Source organism: Ranitomeya imitator, chromosome 10 (genome assembly GCF_032444005.1).
Source record: "Ranitomeya imitator isolate aRanImi1 chromosome 10, aRanImi1.pri, whole genome shotgun sequence".
NCBI lineage: Eukaryota > Metazoa > Chordata > Amphibia > Anura > Dendrobatidae > Ranitomeya > Ranitomeya imitator.
The window spans coordinates 139814631-139835701 of record NC_091291.1 but is presented as its reverse complement, the minus strand read 5'-3'; the positions used below and the strand labels follow the sequence as shown (position 1 = coordinate 139835701).

The 21071-nt window shown below is 40.6% G+C and overlaps 1 protein-coding gene across 2 annotated transcripts in view; it reads left to right on the top strand.

Moving 5' to 3' along the window:
• CLMP (CXADR like membrane protein) overlaps nt 1-14977 on the top strand; it is a 106002-nt gene extending 91025 nt beyond the window's left edge. The window contains exons 2-7 of one of the 2 annotated variants that reach the window (XM_069741688.1): nt 2002-2156; nt 4040-4235; nt 5503-5661; nt 7483-7599; nt 12025-12166; nt 12439-14977. In XM_069741688.1, coding sequence (XP_069597789.1) covers nt 2002-2156; nt 4040-4235; nt 5503-5661; nt 7483-7599; nt 12025-12166; nt 12439-12628 — 959 coding nt within the window. In that variant the 3' untranslated portion in view covers nt 12629-14977. The remainder of the gene's footprint in view (nt 1-2001; nt 2157-4039; nt 4236-5502; nt 5662-7482; nt 7600-12024; nt 12167-12438) is intronic. The other variant, XM_069741689.1, reaches the window with a different exon arrangement.
• The last annotated feature ends 6094 nt before the right edge of the window (nt 14978-21071 follow it).

Genomic DNA, 21071 nt, shown 5'->3' with positions numbered 1-21071 from the left:
GGACAGTTTTATAGAGCGGGTCGTTACGGACACGGCGATATCGAATATGTGTACTGTTATTGTTTTTTATTTACATAAATAAATGTAGTTATTGGTACTTTTTTTTTTTCTTTAATTGGGGATTTTTTTTTTTTTTATATTTTTACACATTATAATATATTTTTTAAAAACTTTATTACATTGTCCCAGTATGGGACATTACTATTTTACAGCAGATCGCTGATCTGTCACTGCACTGCAGAGTATCAGATCAGGATCTGACAGGCAGGGAAGGAGGCATGCACACAAGCCACCTTACCTGCAGAACCCGGAAGGACCCTGCGACCATGTTGATGCTGGGGGTCTCCATGGAGACCATCAAGACAACGCGATCATATCACGTTGTTCTGATGGAAGAGCTCAGGGAGCCCCCTCCCTGCGCGATGCTTCTCTATGCCGCTGTTACTACTGACAGTGGCATCAGAGGGGTTAAATGCCCATGATCGGTGCTAGCACCGATCGTGGGCGTTGCTGCGGGGTGTCAGCTGTCACATACAGAGTGAGGATGCGCGATCGCAGCGCCATACTAGTACTTCTCTCGGCGCGAATGCACCTCCCGCAGAGCAGTACGAGCATGGTGCATGTCACAAAGGGGTTAAAGCAGCCTAATGAACACAGTTGTATTTCAGAAAAGTATACACGATTTCTTGGGAGAAAACACAAGAATACAAGTTTTTAAGGGGGCACGACACAGAAAAACCACATAGGCTTGGCGTGCTGGTGTAGAGGTGATGTGTGCACAGGATCTGAATGAAAAGCAAGCAATAGAAAACTACTGACAAATTTCTATTCAAAGCGCCATGAGGCCAGTTTCCTGCCGTGGAGCAAGCACTGCTAATCCTTACATGTAGATGATGAGATTTGGGTAATTTGCAATTGAGAGAGCCAAATGTAAAAATATATTTAGCGCTCATATTAAGGCTGTGGTACATTATTTTTTGCAGCAATAACAAAAAAAAACGCTCAGTTTGCAGCAATATTCAAAATTTGCAGCAAATCATGACCATTAAGGCTACTTTCACACTAGTCCGTCGGTACGGGCCGTCGCAAACCGTCGGCCCGACGTACTGACGGACAGTGTGTTTATGTAGCACAACGTGGGCAGCGGATGCAGTTTTACAACGCATCCGATGTCCATTGTGAGTTCCGGGGAGGAGGGGGCGGAGTTTCGAACGCGCATGTGCGGTCAGAAATGGCGGACCCGACGCACAAAAAAAGTTACATAGAACGTTTTTTTGTGCCGAGTGTCCGCCAAAACACGACGCATCCGTCGCACGACAGATGCGACGTGTGGCCATACGTCGCAATGCATCGCTAATGCAAGTCTATGGAGAAAAAACGCATCCTTCGGGCACATTTACAGGATGAGTTTTTCTCCAAAACGACGCATTGCGACGTACAGCGAACAACACTAGTGTGAAAGTAGCGTTACTGAGCTGAGACCATGGCAAAAAAAAAAAAAAAAAGTCAGCATGGCTGAAATACGTGAGCATAGCCTTTTATCCCCAGCACAAAACTTCAACCCCTTTTGTTCCATTACCGTATGGCTGAAGCTAAGGGAAAAAAAAACAAATTGCACATGTTCACCCTTGGATCGCTTGATGCGCATGTATCCTGCTGTTCAGCTGCCTCGCTGCCCTCTTCTGAACTGGTTCACAACTGACCACGTCACCAACATGGCCACTGATTCGCATCATTAGTTGCACACTAACCAGACCAGAATAATATGTTTTTGTTTTTTTTTAAATAGCATATTCAGGTCATTAAGTGATTCAAAGGAGAGGGCTGGAAAACCCTTCAGAGGGCATACTTTCTCAGCCTTGTGCACTTCTGCACGCTATTCCAGACAGAATGTGTATTTCGGCTAATTACATAATGTAATGTACTCCTTTTATTACCATATGCATAAGGTTATCTATCGCTTCCGAATGTGACTCCAAGTTTTTTTTTTATTATGCTCAGGTCTCTGCTTTGTTGTTGGAACATTTGCTCCGACGGTAATTGAAAGCATTTCCGAGGAAAATGCGACGCTGCCATGCCAACATAAGCTGGGACTGTTGGGAAACAATCTGGACATTGAGTGGCTGTCAAACAATTCGGATCATGGGCAGAAAGTGGTAAGGTCTTACCAGCGATCACAGTCACTCACATCATTTGTACAAACTGTTCATAAAAGAGAAGTACACTATAATAACATCAGAGAATTGTAAAAAAAAAAAAAAAGTTAGATACGGTACCTCCTGATGCCCAACAAAGTACCAAACAATGAACAGTCTAGTTATACTTCACATAATACAGTGGCCTCAAGTTACAATATTAGAAGTGTTGTCCATTACATAGGTCATCAATATCAGATCGTGAGGTCCGACACTTAATACCCCGACCACAAGCAGCAGTGAGCAGGTCCCACAGCAGCTGCATGTAAACAGGGGATGGATCCGAAGCGGGAGAACTCTACATAATGTGCAGTAGCCATTTTTGGACACTTCAATAGGAGCCGAGCAGCAGTATCAGAGAACGACCACTACAAAGTGAATGTGACTGTGCTATTTAGACTCTATAGACACAGTGTACATCAGGTCACAAAGCAAAGCTTCAAACAGCTGACCAGTGGGGGTGCAGAGTGCTAGACCCCCAACAATCTAATATTCATGTCCAATCCTGAAGAAAGAAATCCAAAACAGAGGAAAGAATGAGGAAGCACTCCCAAAATTCTAGTAGAGTATGTTATAATCTAATATGCCACGTTTCAGCTTACATCCTAGTCTTTTTCAAGCATAACAAAGGTCATCAACACTTTAGTAGCAGACAAGCCCTTTAATGTCCTTAATAGTGACTTCACTAAATGAATAACCATTGATTGCAGAGATCATAATTTAACTCCATAAAAAAATGGTAACATTGTGCGAAGTTCCAAATTGTCAACCCAAAATAAGAAACAAAATGAAGATTTAAAGCAAATGATCAGGTAACCATTCCAGAAAAAAACACGTATTTAAGGGAATCTGTCGGTAGGATTAACCCTCAAAAGCTGTCTATATGGGCACGAAAGTCATAAGAAGCTGAATAAAAAGATATCTGCGATCTGAACTCTTATTCCAGAGAAATCCATATTTTTTCTTAATTTGTAAATGAGCTATGATCTATGGGCGAGACATAGATCTCCTTGAGGCTCCGCCTCCAGAGCTTATTGTAGATTATAGGAAGTGTTATCAGTGCGAGATATGTAGCCAACAGAACAGTATAGGCTGAACTTTGTCTTGTTACAAACACATTTGCTGCAGTTCTCACAGCTGTGCTGTGTTCTACTGGCTGCCTGTGAGATGGAAGCTGCAGATGAATCATGCATAATCACACACACAGCTCTGCAGTCAGATCAGGAGAGCAGATAGCGGCCATCACACTTATTACTACCTCCTATTTAAAATAAGCTATGGAGGCAGAGTCTCAGAGAGAGCTCGGTCCATCCTATAGATCTTAACAGGTCATATTAAGAAAATATGGATTTCTCTGGAATAACAGATTGGATTGCAGATATTGAGGTATCCTTTTATTCCACTTTCTATGACCTGCATACCCATATAGACCGCTTACGAAGGATGAGCCTACTGGCAGATTCCCTTTAATATGTAGAAGACAGAAAATGCTGCTGGAAGCCGTAAGTAACCTATTCTGTTGTGGACACAAGCCTCCACTGGGTCCCGAACAGTAATAAAAAAAATGGATCTGCTCCTCTTGGCACATATAGATAGTGGCAAAGAATATACAGTACCGTGCTGTACTGGAGAGAGGCTACTCAACAGTCAATGGGGATCTGTTTCCATCTGCATTGAGGCTTACACGAAAAGAACAAAACAAGAAAGTCACTATCTGGCTTATAATGGGGTCTTTTCAGTTACATTGCGGTGTCCGACAGTCTAACTTGAAGAAGCATGGTAGCTCTGGGAACAGGAACATGGGAAATGTTTATTACTTACAGCTTTTACATTGTACTTTTCAGATACTCAGCTACAGCGGAGGTCAAGTCTATGAAAACAGAGAACTCAAAGGCCGTTACAGCTTTGTTGCAGACTTCTTAACTGGCGATGCTACCATTTTTATAAGATCTTTAGAGCCCAATGACGCTGGACTGTACACATGCAAAGTGAAAAATGCTGGCCAGTATGCATGGAGTCACGTCATTCTTAAGATATTAGGTTAGTACTGAAATAGAATGGGTTAAAATTGGATCATAAAAATTGAGGTAAGTGGAATTACAATCCAGTATGTCACTAGTGGCATGAAGAGTACAGGATCTCCTTTTCGTCATTCTTTACAGTCATGACACACCAAACAATCCCAAACTATCAGCATAATAAAGTGTGCATGAAAAATCTTATGGACAGAGAATAACTACTTGCTAATCGCCAGAAGTCTGCCCACCGAGACCTTTAATAATCCAGACAACACATCCTGAATGGAGTAAAAATGTGCATGCTCGGCCTCTGCTATTTCATTGTTAAAGGGTCTGCCAGACAAAGTCGAGTCTAGTGCCCAACTTCCTTTGGCTATCTCATAGACAATGAATGGAGAGGAGGTCGAGACTGTGAACCGCCATTTCATTCAGTAATGGGCTGCAGAAAGACGGTTTAGAGTTCCAGAGCCCTAATCTGAATACTTACCAAAAGTTAAAGAAAGAGATAAGTGCTGTCTGTTTTGGCGACTTTATTTTCATTAGTAGGGTCTCTCCTGGTGCTAGTATGCCTCTGGACACACCTTCTCATTTAAAGATTTTTCTGTATTTTCATGGTATGAAAATTGTACATTCATACTGAAGGCATCAAAACTATAAATTAACACATGTGGAATTATATACTGAACAAAAGAGTGTGAAACAACTGAAATTATGTCTTATATTCTAGGTTCTTCAAAGTAGCCACCTTTTGCTTTGATGACTGCTTTGCACACTCTTGGCATTCTCTTGATGCTCAAGAGGTAGTCACCGGGAATGGTTTTCACTTTACAGGTGTGCCCTGTCAGGTTTAGTAAGTGGGATTTCTTGCCTTAGAAATGGGGTTGGGACCATCAGTTGTGTTGTGCAGAAGTCTGGTGGATACACAGCTGATAGTCCTACTGAACAGAGAAGGATATCTTTAAATGAGAAGGTGTGTCCAAACTTTTGGTCTGTACTGTATATCAAATTTCAAATACTATTACAGGATTAAATGCCATATTATTAAGGGTACACCCCCCACTAGTAGCGCATATGATAAATAGGTACAAATAATAGTAACACCTGCAACTTCAAAATGACATTTCTACACTTACATAATGAAAATCCACCTCTTAGACATATATCAACCTGATGCAGATATTAACCTGTCCCTGCAGAATCTTTCCTGCTTTGTTGTACTGCTCTTACCATGGTAGATATGATGCAGAATTAGTCAGTATGCAGATATACCGAGTTTACTTTCCTTGCAGTGAAGCCCTCGGAGCCGGATTGTTGGATAGAAGGGGAACAGATTGTGGGGAGAAATGTCACACTACACTGCAAATCATCAGCGGGTTCACTGCCCATGAAATACTACTGGCAGCATCTGAAGCACCAGGAATACTCCGGATATCTACCAACGCGGCCCGGTGAGAATTGAATCTGTTTAAGTCTGAATGAATGTGCACATTGGTCAGATTTTAATAACACTAATTTCAATAAACATTGCATAAATCAGTAGATGAAGTGAAAAGAAGAAACTGTATAATATATATTTTTTAGAGAAATCTGCTTATTTCTACACTCCTTCCCCCTGCTCCTGAACGCAGTGGATCCAACTGGCCCCAGTGCTATTGTATTTCTCCCATGCTGCAGAGGTAAAACTGTCTCTGCTAGCTGTAAGGGAAAGCAATAAGTTCAGGCCAGTGAAGTGACCATGACACTGGCCAAAACTGTCACTCTTCAGGAGAACACCAAACCCTGCAAAGATTGGAGCCAGGGGTGAGAAACTTGTGTTTATGAAGAACAGAAAATGAGAACAACCCTTTAAAGGGAATCTGTCAGCAGGTTTTTGCTATGTAATCTGAAGACAGCGTGAGGTGGGGGTTAAAACACAGATTTCAGCTATGCCGATCTTATCAAGCTCTGTGGTTTTGTTTGGTTGCAATGATTGATTTAAGGCTGTGTGCACACGTTCAGGTTTTTTCGAGTTTTTTTTCGAGGTAAAAACGCTATAAAAACTCATTAAAAACGCATACATTATGTATCCTATCATTTAGAATGCATTCTGCATGTTTTGTGCACATGATGCGTTTTTATCCGCAAAAAAAACGCATCGCGTTAAAACAAAGCAGCATGTTCATTAATTTTGCGGATTTTCTGCGTTTTTCCAGCTATTCTATGCATTTGGGAAAAAACGCATAAAAAACGCACCAAAAACGCATGACAAAACGCAGTAAAATCATGGTAAAACACATGCGGATTTCTGGCAGAAATGTCCGGTTTTTGCCAGTAAAATTTCTGCAAGAAATCCTGACATTTGCACATACCCTAACACCAGGATCTTATCATTGCTGGGACACAGCAGCACTTGCGGTACATGCTAGTCCACCACGCCCCGTCATGTGACCGGTACCTCACTGTCCATGGACATTGTACATACAGAGCATGGTGTGGGCAGGGTCAGCTTCCTCACCTCTGCTGTAAGGCTAAGGCTATGTGCACACGTTCAGGATTTTTCGCATTTTTTTCGGCCGTTTTCCGCAGAAAAAAAAACGCTAAAAAAATCTTACATGAGCATTCCATCATTTTTAATGCATTCCACAATTTTTTTTGCACATGCTGTGTTTTTTTCCGCTCAAAAAAAAGCATTGCGGTAAAAAAAAAAACTGCAGCATATTCATTAATTTTGTGGATTTTTCACGTTTTTGCCGATATATTATTGCATTGGGAAGCTCCGTAAAAAAAAACATGAAAAGAAACAAAAAAAAAAGCGGAAAAAAAAACACATGCGGATTTCCTGCAGAAAAAGTCCGGATTTGCTCAGGAAAATTCTGCAAAGAATCCCGACATGTGCACACAGCCTCAATTTAAAAACTCTGTGTCAGAATGATCAAGTGATACATTGTTATATTGAGCTTCTCACATACACCAGGCTGTACTCAGATGAGGTAGCAAAAACCTGCTGTCAGATTCCATTTAAGAAATATGTCAGGGCAAGATCACACTGTATTGCCTTACAGTATGTCTAGTGTTAAAACTAACTGATGAAAATGGATACTATACTTTATAAGGCAACTACCCTGTCTTAACATTTAGTTTGCAAACCTCATCATGACTCTCTGAAGCACAAGCTAGTGCACTCCTTTAGGCTGATATCATCTGATCAATTTGAGTCATCTGTCACAATTACTTAATACAAGTGTAATCATAACATGACTCTAAAAAAAGTGTATTCCCTTGTGCCCTAGGATCTCCTCAGCAACTATTTTTGCAAAACGTCAGTAAAGCAGACAATGGCTCGTACCGCTGTATTGTGTCAAATCAAGCTGGAAGCCGGATTTGTTATGCATACCTGACAGCTCAGAGTATGTAGAAACTTTCAGAAAGGTTATTAAAAAAAAAAATACAAAAAGTGCAGTACCACACAGAACCCATTATCTACTGTACATTGTTGTGTATGATGCTTCCAACATTTAATTAACTGGTTGAGAGGTGGATGCTACTTCTTGTATGGAAAAATAAATAGAAAATCACTTTCATGTACATACAGTGGGGCAAAAAAGTATTTAGTCAGTCAGCAATAGTGCAAGTTCCACCACTTAAAAAGATGAGAGGCGTCTGTAATTTACATCATAGGTAGACCTCAACTATGGGAGACAAACTGAGAAAAAAAAATCCAGAAAATCACATTGTCTGTTTTTTTATCATTTTATTTGCATATTATGGTGGAAAATAAGTATTTGGTCAGAAACAAAATTTCATCTCAATACTTTGTAATATATCCTTTGTTGGCAATGACAGAGGTCAAACGTTTTCTGTAAGTCTTCACAAGGTTGCCACACACTGTTGTTGGTATGTTGGCCCATTCCTCCATGCAGATCTCCTCTAGAGCAGTGATGTTTTTGGCTTTTCGCTTGGCAACACGGACTTTCAACTCCCTCCAAAGGTTTTCTATAGGGTTGAGATCTGGAGACTGGCTAGGCCACTCCAGGACCTTGAAATGCTTCTTACGAAGCCACTCCTTCGTTGCCCTGGCGGTGTGCTTTGGATCATTGTCATGTTGAAAGACCCAGCCACGTTTCATCTTCAATGCCCTTGCTGATGGAAGGAGGTTTGCACTCAAAATCTCACGATACATGGCCCCATTCATTCTTTCATGTACCCGGATCAGTCGTCCTGGCCCCTTTGCAGAGAAACAGCCCCAAAGCATGATGTTTCCACCACCATGCTTTACAGTAGGTATGGTGTTTGATGGATGCAACTCAGTATTCTTTTTCCTCCAAACACGACAAGTTGTGTTTCTACCAAACAGTTCCAGTTTGGTTTCATCAGACCATAGGACATTCTCCCAAAACTCCTCTGGATCACCAAATGCTCTCTAGCAAACTTCAGACGGGCCCGGACATGTACTGGCTTAAGCAGTGGGACACGTCTGGCACTGCAGGATCTGAGTACATGGTGGAGTAGTGTGTTACTTATGGTAGGCCTTGTTACATTGGTCCCAGCTCTCTGCAGTTCATTCACTAGGTCCCCCCGCGTGGTTCTGGGATTTTTGCTCACCGTTCTTGTGATCATTCTGACCCCACGGGGTGGGATTTTGCGTGGAGCCCCAGATCGAGGGAGATTATCAGAGGTCTTGTATGTCTTCCATTTTCTAATTATTGCTCCCACTGTTGATTCCTTCACTCCAAGCTGGTTGGCTATTGCAGATTCAGTCTTCCCAGCCTGGTGCAGGGCTACAATTTTGTTTCTGGTGTCCTTTGACAGCTCTTTGGTCTTCACCATAGTGGAGTTTGGAGTCAGACTGTTTGAGGGTGTGCACAGGTGTCTTTTTATACTGATAAGTTTAAACAGGTGCCATTACTACAGGTAATGAGTGGAGGAAAGAGGAGACTCTTAAAGAAGAAGTTACAGGTCTGTGAAAGCCAGAAATCTTGATTGTTTGTTTCTGACCAAATACTTATTTTCCACCATAATACGCAAATAAAATGTTAAAAAAACAGACAATGTGATTTTCTGGATTTTTTTTTCTCAGTTTGTCTCCCATAGTTGAGGTCTACCTATGATATAAATTACAGACACCTCATCTTTTTAATTGGTGGAACTTGCACTATTGCTGACTGACTAAATACTTTTTTGCCCCACTGTACATTAGATTACTGATCCTGAGTTACATCCTGTATTATACTCCAGAGCTGCACTCACTATTCTGCTGGTGCAGTCATTGTGTACATACATTACTGATCCTGAGTTACATCCTGTATTATACTCCAGAGCTGCACTCACTATTCTGCTGGTGCAGTCACTGTGTACATACATTACATTACTGATCCTGAGTTACATCCTGTATTATACCCCAGAGCTGCACTCACTATTCTGCTGGTGCAGTCACTGTGTACATACATTATTAATCCTGGGTTACATCCTGTATTATACCCCAGAGCTGCACTCACTATTCTGCTGGTGTAGTCACTGTGTACATACATTACATTACTGATCCTGATTTACATCCTGTATTATACCCCAGAGCTGCACTCACTATTATGCTGGTGGAGCCACTGTGTACATACATTACTGATCCTGAGTTACATCCTGTATTATACTCCAGAGCTGCACTCACTATTCTGCTGGTGCAGTCACTGTGTACATACATTACTGATCCTGAGTTACATCCTGTATTACACTCCAGAGCTGCACTCACTATTCTGCTGGTGCAGTCACTGTGTAGATACATTACATTACTGATCCTGAGTTACATCCTGTATTATACTCCAGAGCTGCAGTCACTATTCTGCTGGTGTAGTCACTGTGTACATACATTACTGAACCTGAGTTACATCCTGTATTATACCCCAGAGCTGCACTCACTATTCTGCTGGTACAGTCACTGTGTACATACATTACAGATCCTGAGTTCCATCCTGTATTATACTCCAGAGCTGCACTCACTATTCTGCTTGACATCAGACACATTATTTGAAGAGGTTATCTGGCCTCAACAGAAAACTTTACAGATTGCAGGGAAGGCTACAAGACAATAATATTATAATCTACTCTAAGCTTTGTGGCTCCAGTGTAGCCCATTACGTTGGTCTGTGCCAAGACAGGAAGTGAAAATGTTTAGTTCTTTGGTAATTTGAATAGTGACGAGCAATTCTTTTTACCTTAGGGTACCGTCACACTGAAACGGACCTGCAGCGATACGACAACGATGTCGATCGCTGCAGCGTCGCTGTTTGGTCGCTGGAGAGCTGTCACACAGACAGCTCTCCAGCGACCAACGATCCCAAAGTCCCCTGGTAACCAGGGTAAACATCGGGTTACTAAGCGCAGGGCCGCGCTTAGTAACCCGATGTTTACCCTGGTTACCAGCGTAAACGTAAAACAAACAAACAGTACATACTTACATTCCGTGTCTGTCCTCCGGCGCTGTGCTTTCCTCTGCACTGTCAGCGCCGGTCAGCCGTAAAGCAGAGCGGTGACGTCACCGCTGTGCTTTCTGGCTGGCCGGCGCTGACACAGGATGCAGGAGGAGTGCAGAGAAGCAGAGCGCCGGGGACAGACAGCTGAAGGTAAGAATGTAATGTTTGATTTTTTTACGTTTACGCTGGTAACCAGGGTAAACATCGGGTTACTAAGCGCGGCCCTGCGCTTAGTAACCCAATGTTTACCCTGGTTATCAGTGAAGACATCGCTGAATCGGCGTCACACACGCAGATTCAGCGATGTCAGCGGGAGATCCAGCGATAAAATAAAGTTTCAGACGATCTGCTACGACGTACGATTCTCTGCGGGGTCCCTGATCGCAGTAGCGTGTCAGACACAGCGAGATCGTAACGATATCGCTGGAACGTTACGGATCGTGCCGTCCTAGCGATCAAAGTGCCACTGTGTGACGGTACCCTAAAGCCCCCGTCACACAAAGCGAGATCGCTAGCGAGATCGCTGCTGAGTCACAAGTTTTGTGACGCAACAGCGACCTCAGTAGCGATCTCGCTATGTGTGACACGTAGCAGCGACCAGGCCCCTGCTGTGAGATCGCTGGTCGTTTCGGAATGGCCTGGACCTTTTTTTGGTCGTTGAGGTCCCGCTGGGTAGCACACATCGCTGTGTTTGACACCTTACCAACGACCTCATGACAGGATGTCCCTCACTGAGGTCTGTTAATCGTCATGAAATAGCTGCCATGTGACATCGTTGTACAGGTCGCCGCATCGCTGCTGCGTCGTTGGGGAGATCTCACAGTTTGACATCTCACCAGCGACCACATAGCGACGCAGCAACGATCCCTGACAGGTCGTATCGTTGTCGGGATCGCTGTAGCATCGCTAAGTGTGACGGGGCCTTTACAGTTGCAGATAATTACAGGCCCCAGTAGCAGGGCTGTGGAGTCGTTAAGCCAAACCTCTGACTCAGACTCCTCAATTTCTATGACACCAACTCAGACTCAGACTCTCACTTCACGACTCCGACTCCACAGCCCTGCCCAGTAGTTAGTAGTTAGGTCGCGAACAAAAGAGACAATTTTTTGTCCTGGCACAGACCAGTGGCGCAGCCTGTTTTGGAAACACAGGGGAAAGGCAAATCAATAATCCTAATATTATGTACTTTAATAAATAATAAGGATAATTATTTTGTTTGCCATCCCTGCAACTTGTAGCGTTTGTGTTGAGGCTCGACAACCACTTGTATGTTTCAGATGAAGAAAAATATTGATTATACCACAGCTATAATTCTGATCATTATTAGGTGCCGTTTCTTTAAACTAAAATTATTTTTCTGTTTCACAGCTCCAACCAATGTGGCGTTTCTGGTAGGAATCATCTGTGGCTCTATAGGTGGGGTGCTATTCCTAGTTCTCCTGTGCTGGTACCTGTTTCGAAAGAAAGAGCTCAAGAAACGGGAAGAAGATGAGTTCCTGAATGAAATTAGGTAATAATTGGGAATGGCGAAACGTAGTCTCCTGTAATCTGATCTGACGGCATAATTCCCAAAGTAGCTATACTTACGATTATTCAGTTTAATTGCCACTAACATACTGTATTATCGTACACTTGTGGTCTCAAACCTGTGAGTCTCTATCTTTTGCAACACTACAGGGAATGTCAGGACATGCTGGGAGCTAAGGCATGCAATAGTTCAAGAATCAGAAGGTAGTGCAACAGTCTTTGCTGTCAAATAATTTGCTCTTTTGGCCTTTATAGGGAGGATGCAGAAGCACCTAAAGCTCGCCTAATGAAACCTGGATCATCTTCCTCAGGCTCCAGAAGCTCACGCTCAGGTTCTTCATCTACTCGGTCTACAACCAACAGTGCCTCTCGTAGCCAACGAACGCTCTCAACACAGGAAGCACCTCATGGGGACTCAAGGCATCACTGTCTGGAGCAAATATAAGGGAAGAGAAGCAGAGCCGTGTTATTAAAGGAGTAAGATCTTAAAAAATAAAAAAAGAATGTATGTGTCCTTTGTGCCACTGGGCTAAAGACGCTGGGCCTCCTGAATGGATAAGCATTGCCAAGAGGTCTTCTTCACTTACGGTATAAATCCTTACAGACAACACATTTGGTTTATTCACCAGTAGCGTTTGCACTTTTTCAATAAACAGACGTCAAAACTGCAAAGCGAACTGAAGACGTCATTCAGATTTCCACTCAAACCTCGAACAGGTAGCAGGATTTATAGGAAGAAACTGAACTCTAAAAGGGAATGTGAATACAAGTTCTACAGATTGTAAAGGCTTCACGTTGTGGGCAGTTAGGGGAATATGAAGAGGTTACAGTAATGACGATGAACCATGTAGCAATGTGAATTGTTTTATAAGTGAAAACTTCCAAATACTTTACGTTGAAGGTACGAAATAATGTTTCGACGAAACAGTCGTTCTATGAGGGAAATATTTTTTTATATCGATATCGTTTTGACTGTGTGAATTTTAATGTTCTGATAAGCAGAAAGTCAATGGTTGAATTGCCTATAGACACTTCCAATCTGGTTAAGATGCCTTACAGCCAGAATGGTCTTTTCTTCTATTCTCAGTAGAGGTCCATTATATCTTGTAGTCGATTATCACCCTCGCACTCTAGCAGTAGTCACAAATTCAGTAGAACAGTTTACTCCAACTTTTGGCTTTCTGGCTGTTGCAAAACTTACAACTCTCGTGATGCCCAGACAGCCTGTTACTGTCAAAGAGTATACTAGGATTATGATCTGCAGTATTATGATTCCCTTATATAAGACCTACAGAAAATATGTTGGGAGTTGTAGTTTTGGAAAATCTGGAGAGCCACATGTTGGGGAACACTGCATTAGCGCATCACTATATAACTTGTCAAGACCATACTATATTTTTCTTGTGCCTCAACAATGTCACTGATGCCTATGAATAAGAGGCAATCTGATAAAGACCATGTCATGGGAAAGGTGACCCATAGTAATTCATTGCTGCGGAACCTATACTAAATGCTAAAACCACAAAGCAAAAAAGTATATGCAAATAGCCAGGGATCACCAAAAAATAGACAAAATGTTTATTAGAGAACACCACAGTTTTTTTTAAAACACTTAAAATAAGTCCAAAACATGGACTACAACAAAAAGAGATCCACAATACAGAGTATAATACTCATAGACCTACTAGCCATTTGATTACAAAGATGTAACAATCATGATGTCTTGCATAATCCTTAAGATAGATGGTAGGTACCAGCCTGATTGCATCCTGTTCAATATGCATATACACATGCTGTCATCACAGAATCTGTATTATACCACATACATATAAATTCCAGCACATAATTGTGCACAACACACTGTGGCAAAACATAGGGAAAACAAGGAGGATAAAAGACAGGTATAAGCAAACAGCGGTATGGCAAATACTTAGCCCTGACCAAATATTATAGTCACCCCCTAAAGCAAGCAGTCCGGCTGTGTAGGTATATGGACCTACAAGTGTTTTTTTTTATTAAAAAAAAAACTGTTCTCTAATAAAAATGTTGTCTATTTTTGTGTGATCCCTGGCTATTTGCATATACTTTGTGTTTTGTGGTTTTGTCTATATTGATATGCATTAGGTGATCCCAGCTTATTTATTCAGTGGATGATGTCCGCTTATATCCATGTATTTGACCTTTACTAAATTCTGTTGTGATGGCAGGAAGAAATTCTTTAACACTATAAAATGCCAAGAGACTGAGAGGAAGAGGTGGGAATAAATGAAAACTACTTTTAACCAAGCCACTGCAATAATTAATAACGTTCTGCATAAGCTGAAGGGCTTGGTTCTATAATCAGGTGTGAAATTAGATACAAATTAAATTGATTCCCCACCCAGTCATATGGCCTCAACTCTTGTACTAAATCTATAAAAAGTCCATTTACAGGTAGCAATATTTATGTGAAATTGGTACAATTGTAAGATGAAAATTACTCTGTGCGACATCCTTAGACTAGTCTATCCAAGCCAAAGGACGGCCATTTACTTGTATAATTTTACCTGGACATCTGCCATACATGTATGGGACATGTGGGGTGAAGGCTCCACACACACAGGGTTCTGGCTGAATTACACAGCGTGGACCCACCGCTAACAGCAGCAATGAGAGCTAGCTAGCTCCGATCACTGCTGTTTAATCCCTCATCTGCCACCGTCAAGCACTGGATGCAGGATTTGATTAGCACAATCTTGATGGCGTGCCAATTTGGGTTTGTAGGTTCAAGAAACAATCCGGTTTTACGGATACCAAAATAACAAAATAAAAAAAACATATTTGGTAGTGCAGCACTTGCAAAAGTCTAATCCTTTAACATACAAAACTATTTTTCCTGTACACAAAATAGTGTAAAGCAAAAAATATAATCAAAACGTTAGAAATTGATTTATTTTGCTTTTACACATACCCCCAAAAATACAAGAAGCGATGAAAACATTGTTTTACCTCTAATATGTCATCAATAAAAACCACAGCTTAGCATGCAAAGAAAAAAAACTCATAGCTTAATTGATGAAAAAAATAAGCTACACTTTTCAGACTAAACTAAAATATACACACCCCATATATACAGCATATATTACACACACACACACACACACACACACACACTTTAATTATACACATATACACACAAACTGACCTGAAGATTCATGTTACCAGGTTAATTTGCTTTTTTTTACCTACCGTATTTGGATTTTTTCCTCCTATTTTTCAGTGCATTATATTGTAAAATGAATTGCTTCATTCAAAAAAATATAAAACTTCTCCCACAAAAAAAGGAGCTCTCAAACGGCTATGTTGACATAAGAATACGAAAAAGTTATTACACTTGGAAAAAGGGAAGAAAAAAATGTAAGACCATGTTTAATACTTGGTCAGTATTTTACCTCAGTATTTGTGAACCAAAACCAGGAGTGGGTAGAAAAATGAAGAAGTGGTGCACGCGTTTCTATCATACTTTTGCTCTGATTGAGCCTCTCCTGATTTTGGCTTACAAATACTAAAGTGGCCAAAGTACAAAAACCAAACCAATATTGTCCACAGCCGACAGGGGTTAAAATATATATTACAAAGCAAAATTAAGAAAATGTAATTAATCGCTTGCCCTACAAATGCCGCCCTTATAAGTAGCAGTTATCTGCCAGGCAGCAAAAATAAAAAAACATTTTGATTTTACAATAACTTACCAATGTTATTTGCAATGCAGTTTGTCTGGTATAGAATCCATGTGGGTCACCGGTCCTGGGATGTGACCCAAAACTGTATTGCAAAACTGCTGTAATTCTGTAATTTGTGGTAATAACAAAGGCTGATTTACCAAGTGCTGCACAGCTGCTATCTGTACAGTCACAGAAATAACAATTGTTGCAGTAATCTTCCAGTTGTATCAATAATTGCTACATTTCAATGGGCCTCACATATAGTTCGTTGTAGATTGGGACAGAAGAGGTACTTGTGAAATTGTTTACATGTACAGCTCGCTTCAACACTTATACATAGCTGATAACCAGCCATTATTTACATACCGTATATACATATAAGCCTCTCTTGTAACTCAGTCTAAAAGGATGTTCAGCTGTTTTCACAAAAGAACTGTAAAATAAGCCATAAGTATCGGTCAGTGATGAACCATTTGGTCCGTTGCAATTAATAAATATTGTGGATGGGTTTTTGCTACTAACCTTTTGCTACTAAATTTAAAAAGAAAAGTATCACAACTCGCAGTGAATGGTAGAATAAAGTGTAGAAACGCATTTTACCTTCTCATTTTATAAAAAAAAATAACCTGTGTACGTTTGTACCAGTTCTCATATCTAACATGGATAAACATTAGCTTTCTCAGATGACACTTTTCTAGTAGAGTCTGGCCCAAGGACTGTTTCATATCTATTTACTATGGTTGTACTTTTTTTTTTTTTTTTAGAAACAAAAAGTTATTGTTCACAATTTTTATTTTTAAGTATGATGATAATTCATACAGTATTGTTCTGGCACTACAAGATGTGCATTGTGATGTTGGTACGACAGCATAACCAATACCCCAAGTACTATGTAATTTTGAGGTGCTTTTCCTAAAGTTTGAGTGTTATATACTTCATACATTTTCAGATTAAGCAATAAGGCTGAGTAATGTTAGAAAGTACGCACTATTTTGTAATTTAAAAAAAATAATCTTGTTTAATTTGGAAATAGTTATAAAGGTCATCTCCAATTTCCCAGTTTACATTTCGTATGGATTCCACTAAAGGATTGGAAAGGGTTAAAGTACAAATTAAACAGTGTCACTAAGCAATGGAAAGTTTTGGTATCGTAGAAAACATCTTTTCATTGACCCACATGTACTTTTTTGGGATGGAAAAGTAAAAGCCGATCATTTTCCACCAATGACCAGAAAAACAATTGAAAGCATGTATGATAAATGCTCTGACGAAAGGGGAAGATTTCCCCTGGAGTCAAGGACTGGTTTTAAGTACCATAAATATCCTAATTATGAAACCCGTAGAAGCGCAGCCGCACGAAACGGCCGTCATCCTTGTATCCCATACATTGCTCCCCTGCTGAAGATTTTTTAGTGTTTCAATAAACTACGGATTTTACAGGACGGTGCGTGCCATCCCACTCCTTATTTACATACGGACTTTCGGTGATGTTTTTTCTGGATTGAGCACCTGTATGTCCAGGCATGTGAGCCTGCAGCGTTTGAGACCTCTGGGCGGCGCTCACAGCAAGCCAGCAGTGACAACCATACAGGTATCCAGGAGACCTTAGGTTGTCATGCCTACCCACCGGTGACCCGCAATCACATGACGGGGGTCACAGGTGGGCGGATTTCCAACGTGAGTGCCGGAAGAGCTTGTTAAATGTCGCTGTCAGAGTTTGACAATGGCATTTAACGGGTTAATACCCGCAGGTGGATCGCAATTCCACTCGCGGCTATTGCAGGCACGTCAGCTGTTCAAAACAGCTGACATGTCCCGGAAAAGATGTGGGCTCACCGCTGGAGCCCACATCAAAGGGAGAGTGTCTGACATGGGCATACTATTATGTCCAACGTTGGAAAGGGGTTAAAGTAGTTTTCTCATCATCATAAATTGTTAAAACCACAATGTTTGTAAAAAACAAGCACCTTTGTAAATTTGCCTGTTATTGCTCTGTTCTCAAGAATGGAGGGATTTTTAATTTTATTGTCTACCGGCCACCTTTGCAGTCTATTTGCAATGGCCAATTTTCTAGCCAAGAACTGGCACTGCTCTAAAGCTGGTCAGACAGCTGAATCCAACTATCTTCAGTACCCCTACGTTCCTCCAATGCTGCATTGGATTTGCGGCGCTGGTCGAAACTGTCAAACAAACAGAAGCGCCTCATCACCCGGCAAGCAGGAAGCCAGAAGGCTGGGGAGCAATGTGCGCCTCACAAGAAGATCAGCAAAAAAAAGAGCACGACTCATTATAAATGCACTGTATCGTCAGTTGTTTTTTGGAGTGACCTCAGGGAACATCAACAGTATAAATACTTATGTCGGTGGAAGGCAAAAAAGGGACAAACAAGGTTGTGTTAATGACAGAACTGAAAGCTCCAGATAGTCTTGATGTAATCTAGAGGTGCTCTCTGAAGTATGGCTTCTTTAAGATAAAGCTATACTGCTATTTTAGTAAAACAGTAAGATGTGTAGTGTAATAGAGCATTACCGGTGTAAATGGTGAAACAGAACCTTTGCCACATATCAAAGATTACAATGGTACTTGCTGATAATACAGTATGTGTCATCTTGGTGGCAAAGATGAAAAGTTCAATATCTGAATCTTCTATTGAATAAATCATTGCTTTATTGCATATACATACATAAATACATATATACAATGTAGACGTTATCTCCGACTGCAACTGTGGAATAAAGCTCCAGACAGAAATGACTGGTGGACACTGCCTGTATTTTAGGTACTGTACACGTTAACCACAATTCCTATCTTTCAAATCCGTCTTAGGAAATATCAGAAAGTATAATATAGAACCAGCTGAATTTACTTATTAGAAGAGAAGAGATTGCATTTATTATTATTATTAGTGTGATAGCATTTTTTTTACAAAAACCTTTAAAAACATTGCTGGGAAACTTCATAAAACGCGAAATGGCCCAACACCAAGTCTTCATTGAAAATACTGTTTCATAGAGTGATTACACCAGCCTGTGTCTGAAATACCAGCAAAATATAATGGGACATTATAGATGGAAGTTCTTATCTTTTCTGCACTTTGGACCTGTATAGATAACACTGTAGCAGGGCCACCATAAGATCCCACGTTATTCAGCTTGCTAAGGGCTATGTGCCATAAGCACTTGACCAGGTTTGTCTTATAGATAATCCAGGTATGATCCTACATAAGAAATTCATATACACGTATATAGATATTTCCAGGTAAGATTTAGCTCACACCATCTTTGGCATGCTCACAAATGAGCTCAAAGGGGGACTGGGAAGTATTAATAGAAACTCCATATAAATGCTCCTCACTCACATGAACCCTCAAATGCCTCTATTCCAGAAACTATTTCCATTCAATTGTGTGAGTGGCATCAGCAGCTCTTCCAATCTGAGTGCTGACATATTACTGATGCCTAGCTGCCATATCCATGACTGCTCAGCAGATGGCGCCCTCTCTGTTGCATCCACTTTGGATGTTAGCATTTGAAGTAACAGAGCAACAAAAAGATACAGCAAACTTTTTCATCAGAAAAGCCACCATTGTAGCATCTTCCTCTCTTAACCCCTTAGTGACCGAGCCAAATTTTTGAAATCTGACCAGTGTCACTTTATGTGGTAATAACTCTGCAACGCTTCAACAAATCCCAGTGATTTTGAGATTGTTTTTTCGTGACACATTATACTTTATGATAATGGTAAATTTTGTTCAACATTTTTTGTGTTAATTTATAAAAAATATCAAAAATTTGAGAAAAATGTTAAAAAATTAGCAATTTTCTAAATTTGAATGATTATCCCTTTAATCCAGATAGTCATACAACAGCAAACCATTAATAAATAACATTTCCCACATGTCTGCTTTACATCAGCACCATTTGTAAAATGTTATTTTATTTTGGTAGCATTTTAGGAGGTTTAAAAATGTAGCAGCAATTTTTCATTTTTTCAAAGAAATTTACAAAATTTATTTTTTTAGGGACTTATCCATGTTTGAAGTGACTTTAGGGGTCCTATATATTGGGAAACCCACAAACGTGATACCATTTTAAAAACAGCACCCCCTGACATATCGAAAACTGCTGTCAGGTAGTTTATTAACCCTTCAGGTGCTTTACAGGAATTAATGCAAAGTGGTATGACAGAAATGAAAATGTGTATTTTTACCACCTAAATGTTGCTAACTTCTAAACAGATTACTACAGCCGTCAGACTCTAAGGCCGCTATTTGGTCATGAATTGCCATGGCAAACATCAGGACCACAAAATCATGATCTGAGGGCACCAATTGTGACAAAGAAGAAGCCCCCACACTCTGTTAACCATTTATAATGATGTAGTCACTATTGACAGCATCATCTAAGGGGTTAAACAGATTTAGATGGTGCAAATACTGATTGTGGCTGGTAGAGCAAGTTGTCAGCTATAGTGTACAACCGACAGATGCTGGATTGTCATCTGTATGGGGAGGCTATTCTCTTATATCTCAGGTCAGTTAAAAGACGTATTGGCGGTCATTAAGGGGTTAATTATGCACGTACTTGTAGATATACTGTCTACAGTGCCAGCCTTATTTTACCTCACAGATCTTAGCTGTGTAGCAAAGGACTATACCCCATGGGACATGACTGCTTGCAGCCTTCTGCCTCATGGACAATCCACAATGTGGAGCTAATCATGGAGAAGCCAACATTCATTGACAACTGAGGCTGGGGAAGCAAGGTACCATCAGAAGGGTTCTATAATAGCAAGGCTGCTCCTTCCTTCATTTACAATTTGTAGTACCACTGTCCTCTTATACAGCAGAGGGGTCATTGGGCCCCAAAGTAGCAGTAGAGATTTAGAAAAATCCCCTATTCATATTCACTATATTTCCATAGTCATTGGAAAGCTATTAAAAGTCCCTTACTTACTCCGATGCTACAGATTTGAATCACTATTAAAGTTAATTTTATACTTGGGTCATTTGATATCTTTGAAGATGATTTAGGGTTAAGTAAGAAAGAAGCGAGCAGGAATACGCTTCAAAGAGAGCTACAGTATATACAAAACTGTGATTAGACTGATGTAAAATCCAATTACCGCTTAAAGGACTCCACAGCGACGTGGAACAATTCTCATTTCACAGATAATGTTAATACA